At 46.3% G+C, this 15,380-nt stretch overlaps 1 protein-coding gene across 1 annotated transcript in view; it reads right to left on the bottom strand.

Annotated features, from left to right (window-relative positions):
• Positions 1-1,915: 1,915 nt before the first annotated feature.
• LOC138784208 (EVI5-like protein) overlaps positions 1,916-15,380 on the bottom strand; it is a 23,046-nt gene continuing 9,581 nt past the window's right edge. The window contains exons 4-17 of the mRNA XM_069959717.1: positions 14,158-14,301; positions 13,982-14,071; positions 13,548-13,645; positions 13,405-13,465; positions 12,417-12,470; positions 11,965-11,997; positions 10,142-10,282; positions 8,889-9,017; positions 7,136-7,276; positions 6,850-7,026; positions 5,249-5,395; positions 4,514-4,609; positions 4,328-4,423; positions 1,916-2,826 (exon numbers count right to left, since the gene is read on the bottom strand). Coding sequence (XP_069815818.1) covers positions 2,539-2,826; positions 4,328-4,423; positions 4,514-4,609; positions 5,249-5,395; positions 6,850-7,026; positions 7,136-7,276; positions 8,889-9,017; positions 10,142-10,282; positions 11,965-11,997; positions 12,417-12,470; positions 13,405-13,465; positions 13,548-13,645; positions 13,982-14,071; positions 14,158-14,301 — 1,695 coding nt within the window. The 3' untranslated portion in view covers positions 1,916-2,538. The remainder of the gene's footprint in view (positions 2,827-4,327; positions 4,424-4,513; positions 4,610-5,248; positions 5,396-6,849; positions 7,027-7,135; positions 7,277-8,888; positions 9,018-10,141; positions 10,283-11,964; positions 11,998-12,416; positions 12,471-13,404; positions 13,466-13,547; positions 13,646-13,981; positions 14,072-14,157; positions 14,302-15,380) is intronic.

The raw sequence follows: 15,380 nt of genomic DNA, 5'->3' as shown, positions 1-15,380 counted from the left end.
GGTAATACTGTGGGTAAGAGGTGGACGTAGAATGGGCTGGTTAGACAGGAGAGGGTGGAGGAAGGGCCGTAAGGCTTACTTGGCAGATTGTGGCAAACTCTTGGAGGCACCCGATTCTGTCTCGGTCTACGTACGCCATATAAAAGGGGGAGGCCTGTTGCCGATAACCCAAAACATTACACAAATGGAAGAGACAACCCTTGGTCTGATTCCCTATTAGTTACACTGACCTAATACACAGCTCACAACCCCACAGGGATGGACCATGACTGAAGGATTCTCCCTCCTGTGTTATCCGAGATCCTGTGTCATGTATTGCCCCCAAGGTATAACACAGTATCCTTTTACTGAGGGTGGTCCCGAAATTTCAACTAAGCAATGAGGTTTTAATATTGTTGTATTATTACCTACCTATAGCATTCAGATTGTAATACTGCAGTACCCCCTACTGGAGAGGGAATGTACCCCCAAGTCCCCATTAGGAAAGTCTAGCAGAAGGTTGAGGACTATAGTACCATGTAACCTACAGGACTTCAGGGGTCAACAGAAATTCTAGATCTTAAAGTGAACCTGTCATCACTTTCACACTGTCTAAGCCACGAGTAATTGGGGTGGTCCCTGGTGACATCCCCACACCATGCCGGCCTTGATTTATAGATATGTTGCTATACCCAAACAATTAGAAGCCATTGTCAACTGTTTATAAAGGATTTCATAGGGTTGGGGAGACCCTTTAAAGCAGTATTGTCATAGACCATAGTCTTGGAGAAGCACAAAATTAGGTGCTTCACTCTCCGACTTGTTGCAGAAGGCAGGCTTCATTGTAAGTCTATGAAAAATGTCTCCTGCAAGTCAGATCGAGCAGGGAGCTAGGGAGTGAATCACTCAGCTAAGTGCTTCTCCTGCCGACATCTAGTGATCGCCGAGGCCCCAACTGATCAAAATTTTTGACATCTGCGTGACACGTCAAAAGTTTTTATAGGCGCTTTAAAGGGCTTGTTCAAGATTAGAAAATTGTGGGCTTTTTTTTTTTTGGGGGGGGGGGGCTTTTTTTGTTTGTTTTTGTTTCCAATAAACAGCGCCATTCATGTCCTGAGGCTGTATCTGGCACTGCAATTCCTCATCAATCTGAATGTAGAGGAGTTCTAATTAGAATCTATTTGGGAACGCAACCATCTGTGCACACTATAAAGGGTGAGGATGAGGAAGGAGGGTGGTGGGACTTTATTTACGGGAGCTGTAATACCAGACATGGTCCCCGGAGGAGCCGTTACAGGCAGTCCTCCAGATGTGACTGTAGATTTGCTTGGGATGAGAAGATGCTGGTGACACTGTAGTGCCCAATCTTATAGGCCCATGGTTGTTTAATTCGCCATACATGATAACCCCCTATGTTTAAAACCACGGCACAATGGTTGTTGTAATGTCTGGACAGATCAGGACCAACCCCATGGACTCTAAGTGCCAGGCTGCCATTACTATGGCACTGAATACAATCCATATAAGAGCTTGTGAGGTACCCCTATGGGTCCCACCCGATACGTAATACTAAATTCCATCCCTAACGGAAGTGTTCCCATAACTTATACAGAGGTATATTCTGCTTACTTTTTTTTTTACTAGTGGTCTGGAAGAACCGTGCTTGCAGCCATTTTATGGATTCGATACATGACAATGCTGCCGACCACACTGAAAAAGACTAGAAATACTGACGGAGGCACTTCACGAAGCACACGGTGGAGGCGGCCATTTTTGCATCTAAAAGTTTCATATGTATCAATTGAACATCTCCTTTTTGTGATCACTTATCCCTCGGAGAAGCCCAAAACTATTGAGGCACCGGGCGCCATGACATGTACAAGCCGAACACCTATGCGGCCCACATAATGGCTGCCTGCTGTCTTTCGGGGGGGGGGGGGGGGGGGGGGGGGGGATATGTTTTTTGATGACCTCTACCATGACTAGGCGTACAGAAACCTGCTAAATACTGTAGAAAGGTGTCAGGATTAGCCATCCAGTCCCATATAATCCACAAGAAAGGACATTTACAAAACCTGTAAATGGGCTACGAACTAGATTCCCAAAACGTATGGGACGCTTGTCGCCCCTTATTATTTTAGTGCAAGTACAGGATTTGGTATAGGACTGTCAATTGCCCCATTTCCCTTGACTCCATAGTGGGGTGCCTGCTAGGCAGGGATATATCCTGTATATGTAGTGTCATCCTTCGGATTAGTACTCTAAAGGAGTAGTCTATGAGAACTGCTTTGTTTTACCCCCATGTGAATTCATACGAGAGTCTTGTTCCGCGCTCCCAACGATTGGCCACAAGCTGGCGTCACGTGGGTCATGCTCGCCCCCATTTAGCGAGCGGCAAGGTTCCTCTTTGGGGTAAATAAGAGCAGTTCAAGCACCTGTTATGTACCAAAGGAGTGTTAATTCTCAAAGAGGAAACTGAAGCTGTTCAGTAGTTTCATCCCAAAAGGTACCAAGATATATAGTCAGTGCTCTCTGCTTCAGCCCCCTCATCCCCCTGTGCTATTCCTCCTCCGCAGGCTCAGGGGGGGTATCAGATGTTCCTCCGTTGGTCTCCACTCCTTCTTCGCTGTCAGAGCTGGCAGAACTTCTAAGAGGCCGCAGGAAGCAAGCCTTGTGCGGGGAGTGGGGGTAGAGGGCATCCTGCAAGGCTCCAAGGGGTCGGGTGAGAAGCTCTTCATCTGAAGACGGGAGGGAGTCTTCATCTTCTTGCCCTGAGCGGGAGGAGAGGTCCAGTCCATCAAAGGAGATGGGATCGGAGTAAGGTTTGTGACCTCGAATAATAAGGATCTTTGGAGGTGGAGAAAGAGGAAAAAGTATACATACTGTTCAATGGAATATATGATTTTTTTTTTTTACAAAGCAGAGGGATTCAACTATAGAGGTAAAGCGGAGGGATTCAACTATAGAGGTAAAGCGGAGGGATTCAACTATAGAGGTAAAGCAGAGGGATTCAACTATAGAGGTAAAGTAGAGGGATTCAACTATAGAGGTAAAGTAGAGGGATTCAACTATAGAGGTAAAGCGGAGGGATTCAACTATAGAGGAAAAGCGGAGGGATTCAACTATAGAGGTAAAGCAGAGGGATTCAACTATAGAGGTAAAGCAGAGGGATTCAACTATAGAGGTAAAGCGGAGGGATTCAACAATAGAGGTAAAGTGGAGGGATTCAACAATAGAGGTAAAACACAGGTCCCATGAGCAGAACAGATGAGAGAACCTTGAGAACACTCGGATTAGTCCGAACCTGAACACTCTGCAATTGATTACCGGTGGGCGAAGAAGTTGGATGCAGCCCTAGGGAGTCCTGGAAAACATGGATACTGCCTATGGCCTATGGGTGTATCCATGTTTTCCAGGCAGTCCTATGGATGTATCCAACTTCACCCACGGGTAATGAAATGTTCGGGTTTGGACTAATCCGAGTATTCTCAGGGTTCACTCATCTCTATTGAGCAACTCTGCAAATAGTGGCTTATCATATACCGATCTTACAGTGTTCCCGTTATTTGAAAAATGCATTACAAAGACATGTCCACAGTTTGATAGGGGTCTGGCTGTTCAGACCCCCACTGGTCAGTACACCGAGCTGCGAGAAGCACATGGCTGATGGCTTCAATACTCGGCTTGCTGCAGGAGATAGGCATCATTGACGTAGGGCCCTATTACACGGGACGATTATCGCGCGAAAAATTGTTGTATCGTTCGAATTTAAACGATAATCGTTCTGTGTAATTGCAGGTAACGATCGAAAAATTGTTTGGTTGTTGTTGTTTCAGATCTAAACCTTAAATCATTGTTAATCGTTCGCTGTAATTCCACATTCGTTCGCTCAAGTTCCGCATTTTTTCACTAATTGTTCAGTGTAATTGCACATTGTTCATTGTTTTGCTGGGATCAGAAGGAATAAATGATCATAGTAACTAACAACCATCGTTCTGTGTAATACGGTGAACGATTTCAGGTTAATAAGTAACAATCTCGTTTGCAATCCTTTATCGTTAAAAATCGCTCTGTGTAATAGGACCCTTAGTATGGAGAGTCCGTCTCCTGCAGTGAGATGGAGAGTGCACCAAGTCTTGAAGAGAAGCTGCACACATCAAAACTTTTCACGTCTCTGTGACGTATCAAAATTTTTTTTCAAATAATGGACACTTGTTTTTATCTCCAGTAGTATCCAAAGCAGCATCAAATCAGTAAAAAACCTTAATGCAGCTTTGGCTGTGACTAGTGTACAAGATATCCGCACAACGTAACAAAGCTGCTGGATGTCCCCTGTAAATTTCCTCACCTCCTGCCTCAGTTCTTCAATCTGATCCTTCAGTTCCCGGATGTACTGGGAAGAATCCGAATCGTTCAGCTTCCCTTTTATGACCCCCTCTTCTTTCTATAGACATAAATGGGAGGAATAAAGCAAAGCTCAATCCTAGAAAGGAGGAGGATGATATAGAGGTTACAGCTCACGCCAGTCTCTCACCTGTATCTCCAGTTCTGCTATCCGCTGACGCATTTCAGCCACAGCCGCCATACTGTCTGCTTCTCGGAGCCGCACTGCCATCACCTCTTCTTTATTCTAAGAACACGGAATAGGATTTATCGTTATCTATATTGTTGCCTGAGCTGGGGCACTGCAAGGTACAATGCCAGAACAGCGCTGAGCTATCGGATCATGTCTGATTGACTGCACCGCAGCATGGATATAGCAAAGAAGCTTGGCACGGCATAAGCCATAACTGTCTAGAGAAAAACCAGGCCTAACCTCATCCTTCTCCCACGGGCGATGGTTCGCAACAATGTTAGTTCCGCTCCTTACATTCTCTATGGGAGCCAAGAAAACAGCGCCCATATGTGTTACATGGCCTAGCATGGACCTAATGTCACAGCCTGATCAGCGTAATATTGTGTATTATGGGGGAGATTTATCAAACATGGTGTAAAGTGAAACTGGCTCAGTTGCCCCTAGCAACCAATCAGATTCCACCTTTCATTTTCCAAAGAGTCTGTGAGGAATGAAAGGTGGAATCTGATTGGTTGCTAGGGGCAACTGACTTTACACCTCTTTGATAAATGCCCCTATGTGTCCAATGCATTATAAAATGATCATGTGACTATAGCGTGAAAATAAACTAAATGAATGTACATGCATTGCAAAAATAACATGACATACATCACCGATAGAGATGAGACAATGGTCCACTGTCTCGGCACTCACCTTACATTCAGTGACAGCGTGTCTCCGCTTATCCTCGCTCATCTGGGTCTGCAGGGCCTTGTACTGTGCCGCCTCGCTCTGCAGCCGCTCTCTCAGTTCCTTGCACTCTTTCTCCAGACGGGAGAGCTGCTTCTCATGCATCACTTCCTGGAAGGAACAAAGAGATTCAATGTACTGGATTCTCCAGAACAGACTGGCACATACAGGCAGCAAAGATTACCCTACATTACTACATGTACCATACACAAATAAACTAAAATGGTCCGGACCTGAGGATTGGGGGCATATCATACAGACAGGTCACCAGACACTGATTGTCAGGGGGCTACAAGCGGTTTGTGCACTATGTAGTGGTGGTGACCTGTAACTGCAGCTCGGACCCTGTTCAAGTAAACAGCAGCTGGGCTGCAGTAACCAGGTCTGACCACTAGACATTGAATGGAGCCAGCTGCTCTTGGCCCCACTGACTGCTGAGTGGTGGGGCCGCTAGAAACCCTGCTGGTTATGGCTGATGAGCGATCCTGTGGACAGGATAGGATTTTTAAAGGGGTACTCTGGGGTAAAAAAAAAATGTTTTCAAATCAACTGGTGTCAGAAAGTTATGAAGATTTTTAATTATATCTATTTAAAAATCTCCAGTCTTCCCGTACTTATCAGCTTCTGTATGTCCTACAGGAAGTGGTGCATTCTTTCCAGTCTGACGCAGGGCTCTCTGCTGCCACCTTTGTCCATGTCAGGAACTGTCTAGATCAAGAAAGGTTTTCTATGGGGAATTCTCTTCCACTTCCTGTCACGGACAGAGGTGGCAGCAGAGAGCACTGTGTCAGTCTGGAAGGAATACACCACTTCCTGCAGGACATACAGCAGCTGATAAGTACCGGAAGCCTTAAGATTTCAAAATAGAAATAAATTACAAATATGTATAACCTTCCCCACCCCAGCTGATTTAAAAATATATTTTTTTACCCCTTTAAGAGCTCCCACAATGCGTTTCCCAGGAGTAGAGATTGGAGGGCTGTATACTGTGCCTGACATTCAGCTGGATACGACATGTGGGAGGAGCTTTGTGAGCTGCTAGCTGTCATCTCCTCGCAGCCAATCAGTATGTCTGAGAACATTTCTAATGATGCTGATTGGCTGACAGCAGATGACATCTCACAATGTCCTTTCCAGCTGAATGCTTTGGTAAGTATACGGAGCTTCCAGTATTTACTAGTGTATACACATCCTATAGATGATATATATAGGAGGAGATTTATCAAACATGGTGTATAGTGAAACTGGCTCAGTTGCCCCTAGCAACCAATCAGATTCCACCTTTCATTCCTCACAGACTCTTTGGAAAATGAAAGGTGGAATCTGATTGGTTGCTAGGGGCAACTGAGCCAGTTTCACTTTACACCATGTTTGATAAATGTCCCCCATATTGTATATGTACAGTATATATACTGTAACTACCAGCATAACATGTAAAGGAGATCCAGCCTGACCAATGGGAGACGAGCCTTGTCTATATTAACCCTCATCTGACTGATCTAACTAGACGTCCATGAATACACAATAAGCCACTCAATATAAAAGACAAAAAAAGAGACAATCACAGATGGAAAGTACACCTGACTTTCCAGTATAAGAACCCTCTGTCGAAGTTCCCGCGTTTCGCTCTGAGCCATAACTTCTCGTAACCGACAAGACATGACCTCGTCCTGTAGCTCCCCGGTTGCGCTCTTACGAGGCGAGTCTTTCCAAATACCTCCACCACCCCGGGAAGACAATGACTACATAATGAGAGATAGGATGAATAGTTACTACACATGCAGAGGGGATGTATGATTCACAGGCGGGGGGGGGGGGGGGGGGGATGAAGCATTAGGAGGCGGCACTCACCTGCCAGCGGTCACTCAGCTCGGTCACTTGCTTCTGTCCTTCACGCATGACCTGCAGAGCATGAGCCTCCCGCTTCCTCAGGGACTGCAGTTCTTCCTGGAGCAGGGCAATGTTGTTTTCATCAGGGAGTGAACTGCTTCTCTAAGAATAAGAAACCTGGCCATTAACCCCTTCCTGTTACCCCTTAAAGCTTATAATAATAGATATTTTATCAATTTGTTTTTCTTTCCAATCAACTGGTGCCAAAAAGTGCCAGAGATTTGTAATTTACTTCTTTTTAAAAAAAAAAAAAAAATCTCATGTTTCCCAGTACTTAGCAGCTGCTGTATGTCCTGCAGGAAGTGGTGTATACTTTCTATTCTGACACAGAGCTCTCTGCTGCCACCTCTGTCCATGTCAGGAACTGTCCAGAGCAGTAGCAAATCCCCATAAAAAACCTCTCCTGCCCATCCGACTGGAAATAATACATCACTTCCTGCAGCACATACAGCAGATGATAAGTACTGAAAGGATTAAGCTTTTTTTTATTAGAAGTAAATTACAAATCTATGTAACTTTTTGGTACCAGTTGATCTGAAAGAAAAACATTTTTGCTGAACTACCCCTTTAATAAAAAAAACAAAAAAACCTTTAGGGTGCCTTCACACCTACCGGATCCGCAGTGGATCTCACTTCTGCGGATTCGCAGCGAGATCAGCTGCGTATCCAGTACCATTGATGCCTATGTTAGCACATACTCGCAGCGGGATTGACATCCCGCTGTGAGTATGTGCTTTAACCCCCTGGGGCCCACAGCCCAGCCACTCGCATCAGCCCCGCCAGCGGCATCCTCTATCCCCGCCCCCATCATCCCTGCCGCCCGCATCCTCCATCCGGCACCGCCATCCACATCCTCCCCGCCGCCCGAATCCTCCATCAACCCTGCCGCCCGCATCCTGCAGCCCGCCGCCGAGAGCATATATTACCTGCTCGGCACCGCGGCTTCAGTGAGGCTCCCGGCTCCGGTCCCAGCGGGACCGGGAGCCTCACTGCAGCCACGCCGAGGAGTAGGTAATGTATGCCCTCGGCGGCGGGCTGCAGGATGCGGGCAGCGGTGCTGATGGGGGGCTGGGATGGAGGATGTGGGTGGCGGTGCTGATGGGGGGGCTGGGATGGAGGATGCGGGCGGCAGGGAGGATGCGGGCGGCGGTGCCGGGATGGAGGATGCGGCGGCGGGGATGATGGGGGCGGGGATAGAGGATGCCACTGGCGGGGCTGATGCAAGCGGCAGGGCTGTGGGCCCCAGGGGGTTAAAGCACATACTCACAGTGGGATGTCAATCCCGCTGCGAGTATGTGCTAACATAGGCATCAATGGGACTGGATCCACAGCTGATCTCGCTGCGAATCCGCAGAAGTGAGATCTGCTGCGGATCCGGTAGGTGTGAAGGCACCCTTAGGGTACGTTCTCACGTGCCGGATCCGCACCGGATTTCTCGGATTAAAGGGGCCGGGTACCATACACGCAGCGGATCCGCTGAACGTACCCTTAAAGGGTTTTTCATTATTATTTAAAAAGGGTCTTTTGGCCACAAGTCTGGTATTGTCTGGTATATTGTCTCGTAATGCAACTCAAGCCTATTGAAGTCGCCCTGTTTTAGGGGAAAAAAAAAAAAAAACAGACTTTGTTTTTATAATCCTGGAAAACCCCTTTAATTGTCTCCATATGTTTACTGCAGCTCCTTTCCTCCTCCCACACAATGACTAACACTCACCTTTTCTAGCTCGACTACTTTCTCCTGCATTTCCTTTAAGGCTCCTAAGGTCTCAGCTTCTCTAAGCCGCGATTGTTCTAGCTCGGACTCGAGGTGACTGACTAGTTCTTCTGTGACATGTGGATCGTTCTGGAAGGAAAAGGAGGACAATTCATGTATCTTTTTAATATGGCAAACAGGCAAAATTCTCCTGTGGAATTATGTTCTGGGGGGTTACTACGCTTGGGGCGTATCTCATAAGGAACAATTAGGGATATTGTCACCTCCTTTCCTTATAAGGAGTTCTTAGAACCATTCTTAAAGGGGTTGGACAATTTATAGTATAATTGCTCAGTATACAGTATTAGTAAGTGTACTCACGGTATATACTGACAGCAGCTTCCTGTGTACCTCTCCTCTCCTCCAGGCTGTGCTGTCCTGCTCTGTGGTGATTCTGTCCATAAGATGGCTGACATAGAGGAGCATGTGACCATGCCCCGTCCCCCAGTGTCCACCACTGAGCCTGTATATGCCTATGGAGGACATTGGAAGCGGGGCATGGTCACATGCTCCTCCATGTCAGCCATCTTATGGACAGACTCACTGCAGAGCAGGACAGCACAGCCTGGAGGAGGGGAGTCTGATTTTAGCTCTATGAGGTACACAGAGAGCTGCTGTCAGTATATACAGTGAGTACACAGTTACTTATACTGCACAATGAACAATTTTACTATAAAGTGGCCAACCCCTTTATCATATCATATCATACTGTATTAAGGATTTCTTGGTGGTCTCTCGCCTCAAAAATGCATGTTATTGTTGGTGGACAGTGCCGTATGGACGGGACTTCACGGCAGTTGTGGACCACCTATATTGGTGCTGTAGGCCCCGTTCTCTTTGTGACATCATCAGCTCATAGGCCCCGGCCCCTTAGCTGCGCCATCGGAATGGGCAGGCCTAGATGCCTAGGCCCCATCGACTCTGATCTGTCAGTCACAGAGGGGGCTGAGCCTATGCCTCTAGGTCGTCTCACTTCTATGACGCCACGGAGGGGGCGGGGCCAACAGCACCGAAGTAGGTGGAGATATGGGGCATGACGTCTGTAATGCCTCGCCCCTACAGCACTGTCCACCAACAATAACATGCATTTTTGAGGGGAGAGACCACCAAGAAATCCTTTATAAAGCTTAAGAAGTGGAACTATATTTGGGGGGTTTCCCATGACAGTGAATGAGCCTATAGAGCGCCCAGTCATGTTGTGGCCGTCCTCCTACCTGTTTATCCTGCAGCTGTCGTATGACGTTCTGGGCGCTCTGTAGGTTCTCGGTGGCAGTATAGTATTGCTGTTTGACTACAGCCAGCTCTCTTTTGATGGCGTAATTCTCTTCTGCTTCTTGAGCGCGTGTCACCTGACCCTGAACACGAAGAGCCAAGGAAAAAAACACACATTTCTATCATCTCGCTCCTGCCTTCCTGCCAATAAGGGGCCCTGAGCGCTCCCCCTACGTACAATCCTCAATACTTTTCTGCTTTGTGCTGCCCCTTTGTTATCCGACCAGGAAATGTAGGAAAAAATTGACAAGTGGGCGTTGCCATTCTCTGTCAGGAGAGTTTCTCCTTACATACTTATACTCAGTCAGCACTGATAGGATAATGTCAGACTATGTAGGGACTCAACGTATTGACAAGAGTGACAATAACACCCATTAAAAGATTCATATATTTCCAAGAGGGATAATAGAGGGGAAGTACAATTCAATTCAATCTTTACTTTAAAGGGGTACTCTGGAGAAAAAAAAATGTTTCTAAATTATGAGAATTGTAATTTACTTCTCTTTAAAAATCTCCAGTCTTCAAGTACTTATCAGCTGCTTTATATCCTGCAGGAAGTGGTGTATTCTTTCCACAGTCTGACACAGTGCTCTCTGCTGCCACCTCTGTCCATGTCAGGAACTGTCCAGAGCAATAGAGATTTCTGTGGGGATTTGCTGATGCTCTGGACAGTTCCTGACAAGGACAGAGGTGGCAGCAGAGAGCACTGTGTCAGACTGGAAAGAATACACCACTTCCTGCAGGATATACAGCAGCTGATTAGTACTGGAAGACTGGAGATTTTTGAATAGAAGTAATGTAGAAATCTATATAACTTTCTGACACCAGTTGATTTGAAAACATTTTATTTTCTCTGGAGTACCCCTTTAACAAACTGCCCACCTAAAAGCATATGACTATATATACTGGTAGAACTATACAATATACTATAAAATATATACACGCCCTGTCACCTGTCACTATAGCTCACAACTAGTTTATCAAAAGCAGTAGAGGGGTGCAACCATTTCTTTATAGCTCTCTAAAATAGTAATCTCCCTCATTGAAAGGGGTTGTCCAGCAATTTTTTTTTTCTTTCAAATCAACTGGTGTCAGAAAGTTATATAGATTTGTAAATGACTTCTATTTAAAAATCTCAAGTCTTCTAGTACTTACAGCTGCTGTATGTCCTGCAGGAAGTGGTAAATTCTTTCCAGCCTGACACAGTGCCACCTCTGTCCATGTCAGGAGCAGCAACACATCCCCATAGAAAACCTCTCCTGCTCTAGACAGTTCCTGACATGGACAAAGGTAGCAGCAGAGAGCACCGTGTCAGACTGGAAAGAATACACCACTTACTACAGGACATACAGCAGCTGATAAGTATGGGAAAACTTGAGTTTTTTAAATACAAGTAAATTACAAATCTTTATAAAACTTTATAAAACCAGTTACTTTGAAAGAAAAAGATTTTCGTCAGAGTACCCCTTTAAGGTCTCCATATACGTTACACTAATGGTAACTGAAAAATTGTGAGACTGGGCAAGTATTGTGTATTAGGTCTCCAGTCAACCACTGCTTTGCAGATGTCATGATCAGGAAGTTGAAATTCACTGCCTGATCCTTTGTCCTCAAGGTAGACAGAGGTGTCTGGCAGCGGCTCATTCCCCTTCTCTCCATTGTTGATCACCGACTACTCTCATGTCCAATGTGATAGAAAAAATACAACAGGAAAAAGCAGGAACCACCCTGAAGACAAATAAGGCAAGGAGATAGGTGACCGTACCTGGATGAGCCTGTCCGCTAACGCAGCGCTTTCCTATGAGGTCGTCCACAAAGACGAGGGGACAGGACGAGAGAAGGAGACAGAGAGCGAGAGAAACAAAGACAAAGCAGGACGGGGGGAGAGAGAAAGAAAAAGGTAACCACCACCGCACTACAAGAGGCAGGACAGAATCCCGCAGATCTGGTATAACCAATTTATACATAACAAAACTCTATAGCGAGAAATTACCCAGGGAGGATAAAAGATGGCTGCCGAGCGTATACACTCAGTGCCCGCCCACCACTTCCTGTAAGTCCCCGACTACTGACATCATTGTGCCTCATGCGCCAGATTATCTGGTTATAACAGGAGCTGGAAAGCAAGGCAGCCATCTTTAACCTCCTGCATAGGAAAGAGGGGATGGAACAAGATGGCCGTACTATGGATGGGAAGAGGAGAGGGTCATTCCTTACCTTCTCTAGAGTTTCGATGCGTTGCTTTAGAAGTCTGTTCTCTGTTCGTAATCGCTGTATAGATGGTCAGGAGAAAAGTCAGGAATCACAAAGCTTCTGTAGAACAGTTTTGTCTTGACATTACTCACAATCTATAGACAGACCTGCCCCATATAGAATGTGCTGTTCTTTGGTTTAGCTGGGACCCCCACCCTATCCTGAGGAACAGCAGAACTCTCCTCCCAACCAGGAAACTGCATTCGGTCCCATTTACTTGAATAGAGAAGTACTAAGTAGGTGGCTGTGACTGATTCAGCACTGTGGCCCTATATTCTGAAGGACTAGTGAGGTCCCTGATGCCAGACCCCCACCAATCATGTGCTGCCATATGAAAACAATAGGTCATCAATAATTTGCAAAATCTTAGAATGTTCACCGGCACTACTCACACTTGTCAATTTACATATACGGTGCGCTGCTGGACCTAGGACACAATTGGGACTGTAAACAGTTTGCACCGGGGTGCACCTCTCCACTAGACGTAGTGTGCATGAGACAAATTAAGAAGTTGCGATACTTCTTTATTTCCACATGGATAAAAACTTCCATTGATACATGTCATATTTCAGCAGACGCCAAACCACTTCACATGTACAACACATGACGGCCATTTTGTGCGCATGTGCGTTTCATCCGATGAAGCGCACATGCACGCGAAATGGCCGTCGTGTGTAATACATGTGAAGTGGTTTGGCGTCTGACAACCTCTTCTCTATATCTATATAATCCGTGATCATCCATTAGTCTATCAGCAGAAACCTGTGGCGATCAGATCTTACTGCTGGGGGAAGCTGCACCATTTTCCTGCAGTGGCCACTACAGGAGTAATGTGGCATTACATGCTGTTTTCCATCTCCCTCTCTGATATCCCGCACAGACAGGACTGGACATCTTTAGCTTTCTGTTCACTTTTATTCTGCTATAGAGGAACATCATCCATTGAGCTCACCTTGATTTCAATTTGCTCTTCCATCTCTTTGCTTTTAATGGCGGCGTATTCTTTCTCCAATCTAAAGAGAAGGTCAATGAAAAGTCTCAGCTTAAAGGCAATACAGTAAACCTATGTGGTAATGGCGGAGTGTTTCTTCATACCGTTTCATCCTCTTAGGGTTGTACTTGACTTGGTAGGCCTTATGGATGAGCTTATCTGGGCAGCTGTCAAACTGATGTGGGATCACCTTCTGAAAGTACTGGGAAATACCAACACAGAGCACATTACTACATAGAGGTCTCAGACATGATATTACATATGGTGGGGGAGATTTATCAAACATGGTGTAAAGTGAAACTGGCTCAGTTGCCCCTAGCAACCAATCAGATTCTGATTTTCATTCCTTATAGATTCTTTGGAAAATGAAAGGTGGAATCTGATTGGTCGCTAGGGGCAACTGAGCCAGTTTCACTTTACACCATGTTTGATAAATCTCCCCCATGATCTGTATCCTAGATCTTACATATGATGTGTCTGGACAGAACCACTTGTATTCATAGACATCTATCTGTTCCATAGTCCACCATATCCTTACCTGGGACATCCCTTCCATGTCCAGCTGCATTAGTTCGGTCTGATTTACAGTCAGCAGAGCCATCCCTACTCGGAATATGACCTCCAGTCCCTGTAAGGTGACAGCAGAGCTCAGGCATCATGGTCGGGACTGAACCACTCAGCGACACACAGGCCGCAGTCACCACTGCCACTCACCTCGTAGATGAAGATGTCAAACACACGGGTGGCTATAGGTAGCGGGAACGTTGTAAGGAATAGGGTCAGAAACCAGGATGAGGCATACATCGACGTATGGAAGCAGTGAGAGCGGAAGTGGAGATTTAACTCCGGGAGCTGGTCCTGAAAAAGAGAGGGACGAAAAACCTATATGACTAAGAGACCTATTACCTATATGACTTATTATGGGAAGTTATAGACTCCAGCTGCTATGTCCCCCATGACAACACTTCTTTCTGGTCAGCACTGTCATAGGAGCATGATATAGGTCTAAGGCTATGTTCACACAACATGAACACCCGGCCGTTCTGTGACCCCGGCCGGGTCACGGAACGGCCGGTCTCAGCCCGGCCGGTACTTAAGTACCGGCAGGGTGATCTTTCCGTCAGCGGAGCTCTGATGCTGATCAGAGCTTCCCATAGCCCACAGTGAAGCAAGCGGCCGGAGCAGCTTGCTTCACTGTGTGAACTGACAGGTCTTTCTGCGGCCGGAATTCACTGACATGTCATTTTTTTCCAGCGCCGTATGGGATCCCGGCCGGAGCGTATACGATGTGTGTACGCTCCGGCCGGGATCCCATTGAAAGTAAGGCTATTTTCCACCCCTCAAAACTACGGCAGTAGTTCTGCGGCGAGAACTACGGCCGTAGTTTTACGTAGTGTGAACATAGCCTAAATCATCATCACTGTACACGCTAACTAGATCTGACAATGATAAAAGTTTATATATGCGGACATTGGCATAGATGGTGATTCGAATCCACAATAAGTCCCCATGGCAGAGTAATCAATGGGAAGTGTCAGGGGTACACAGCACAAAAGGACCTGCAGTCATGAGACGTGTTACCAAACCTTTTACACAGCTAGACATGGGGCTGTGCAAGGAAGCAAACAAGTGCCGATCAGCGGGATCAGAGTTCGTTTACCGATGCCTTTGCTGGGCCACATGAATGATCCTTATATCGTTTGTGTGGCCATAAAAAAAAAAAATGGCAGCAGAGATATACATATATCCGTGCTGTCAGTTTCCAGATCACACAGCAGGACATACTTACTTTCTGCACTGCTGTGATCTGGCATCCCACTCTCTAGCTGTCCCGTCCCTCCACTGTATCTTCAGGTTGCCCCGCCTCCTCCAGCTGTCATTCTGGAGGAGGGGGGGCCTGAAGAGTGGGATGCCGGATCACACAGCAGCATAGAAGG

Source organism: Dendropsophus ebraccatus, chromosome 1 (genome assembly GCF_027789765.1).
Source record: "Dendropsophus ebraccatus isolate aDenEbr1 chromosome 1, aDenEbr1.pat, whole genome shotgun sequence".
NCBI lineage: Eukaryota > Metazoa > Chordata > Amphibia > Anura > Hylidae > Dendropsophus > Dendropsophus ebraccatus.
Note: the sequence above shows the minus strand (reverse complement) of the source record. Positions and strands in the feature narration are given on the sequence as shown.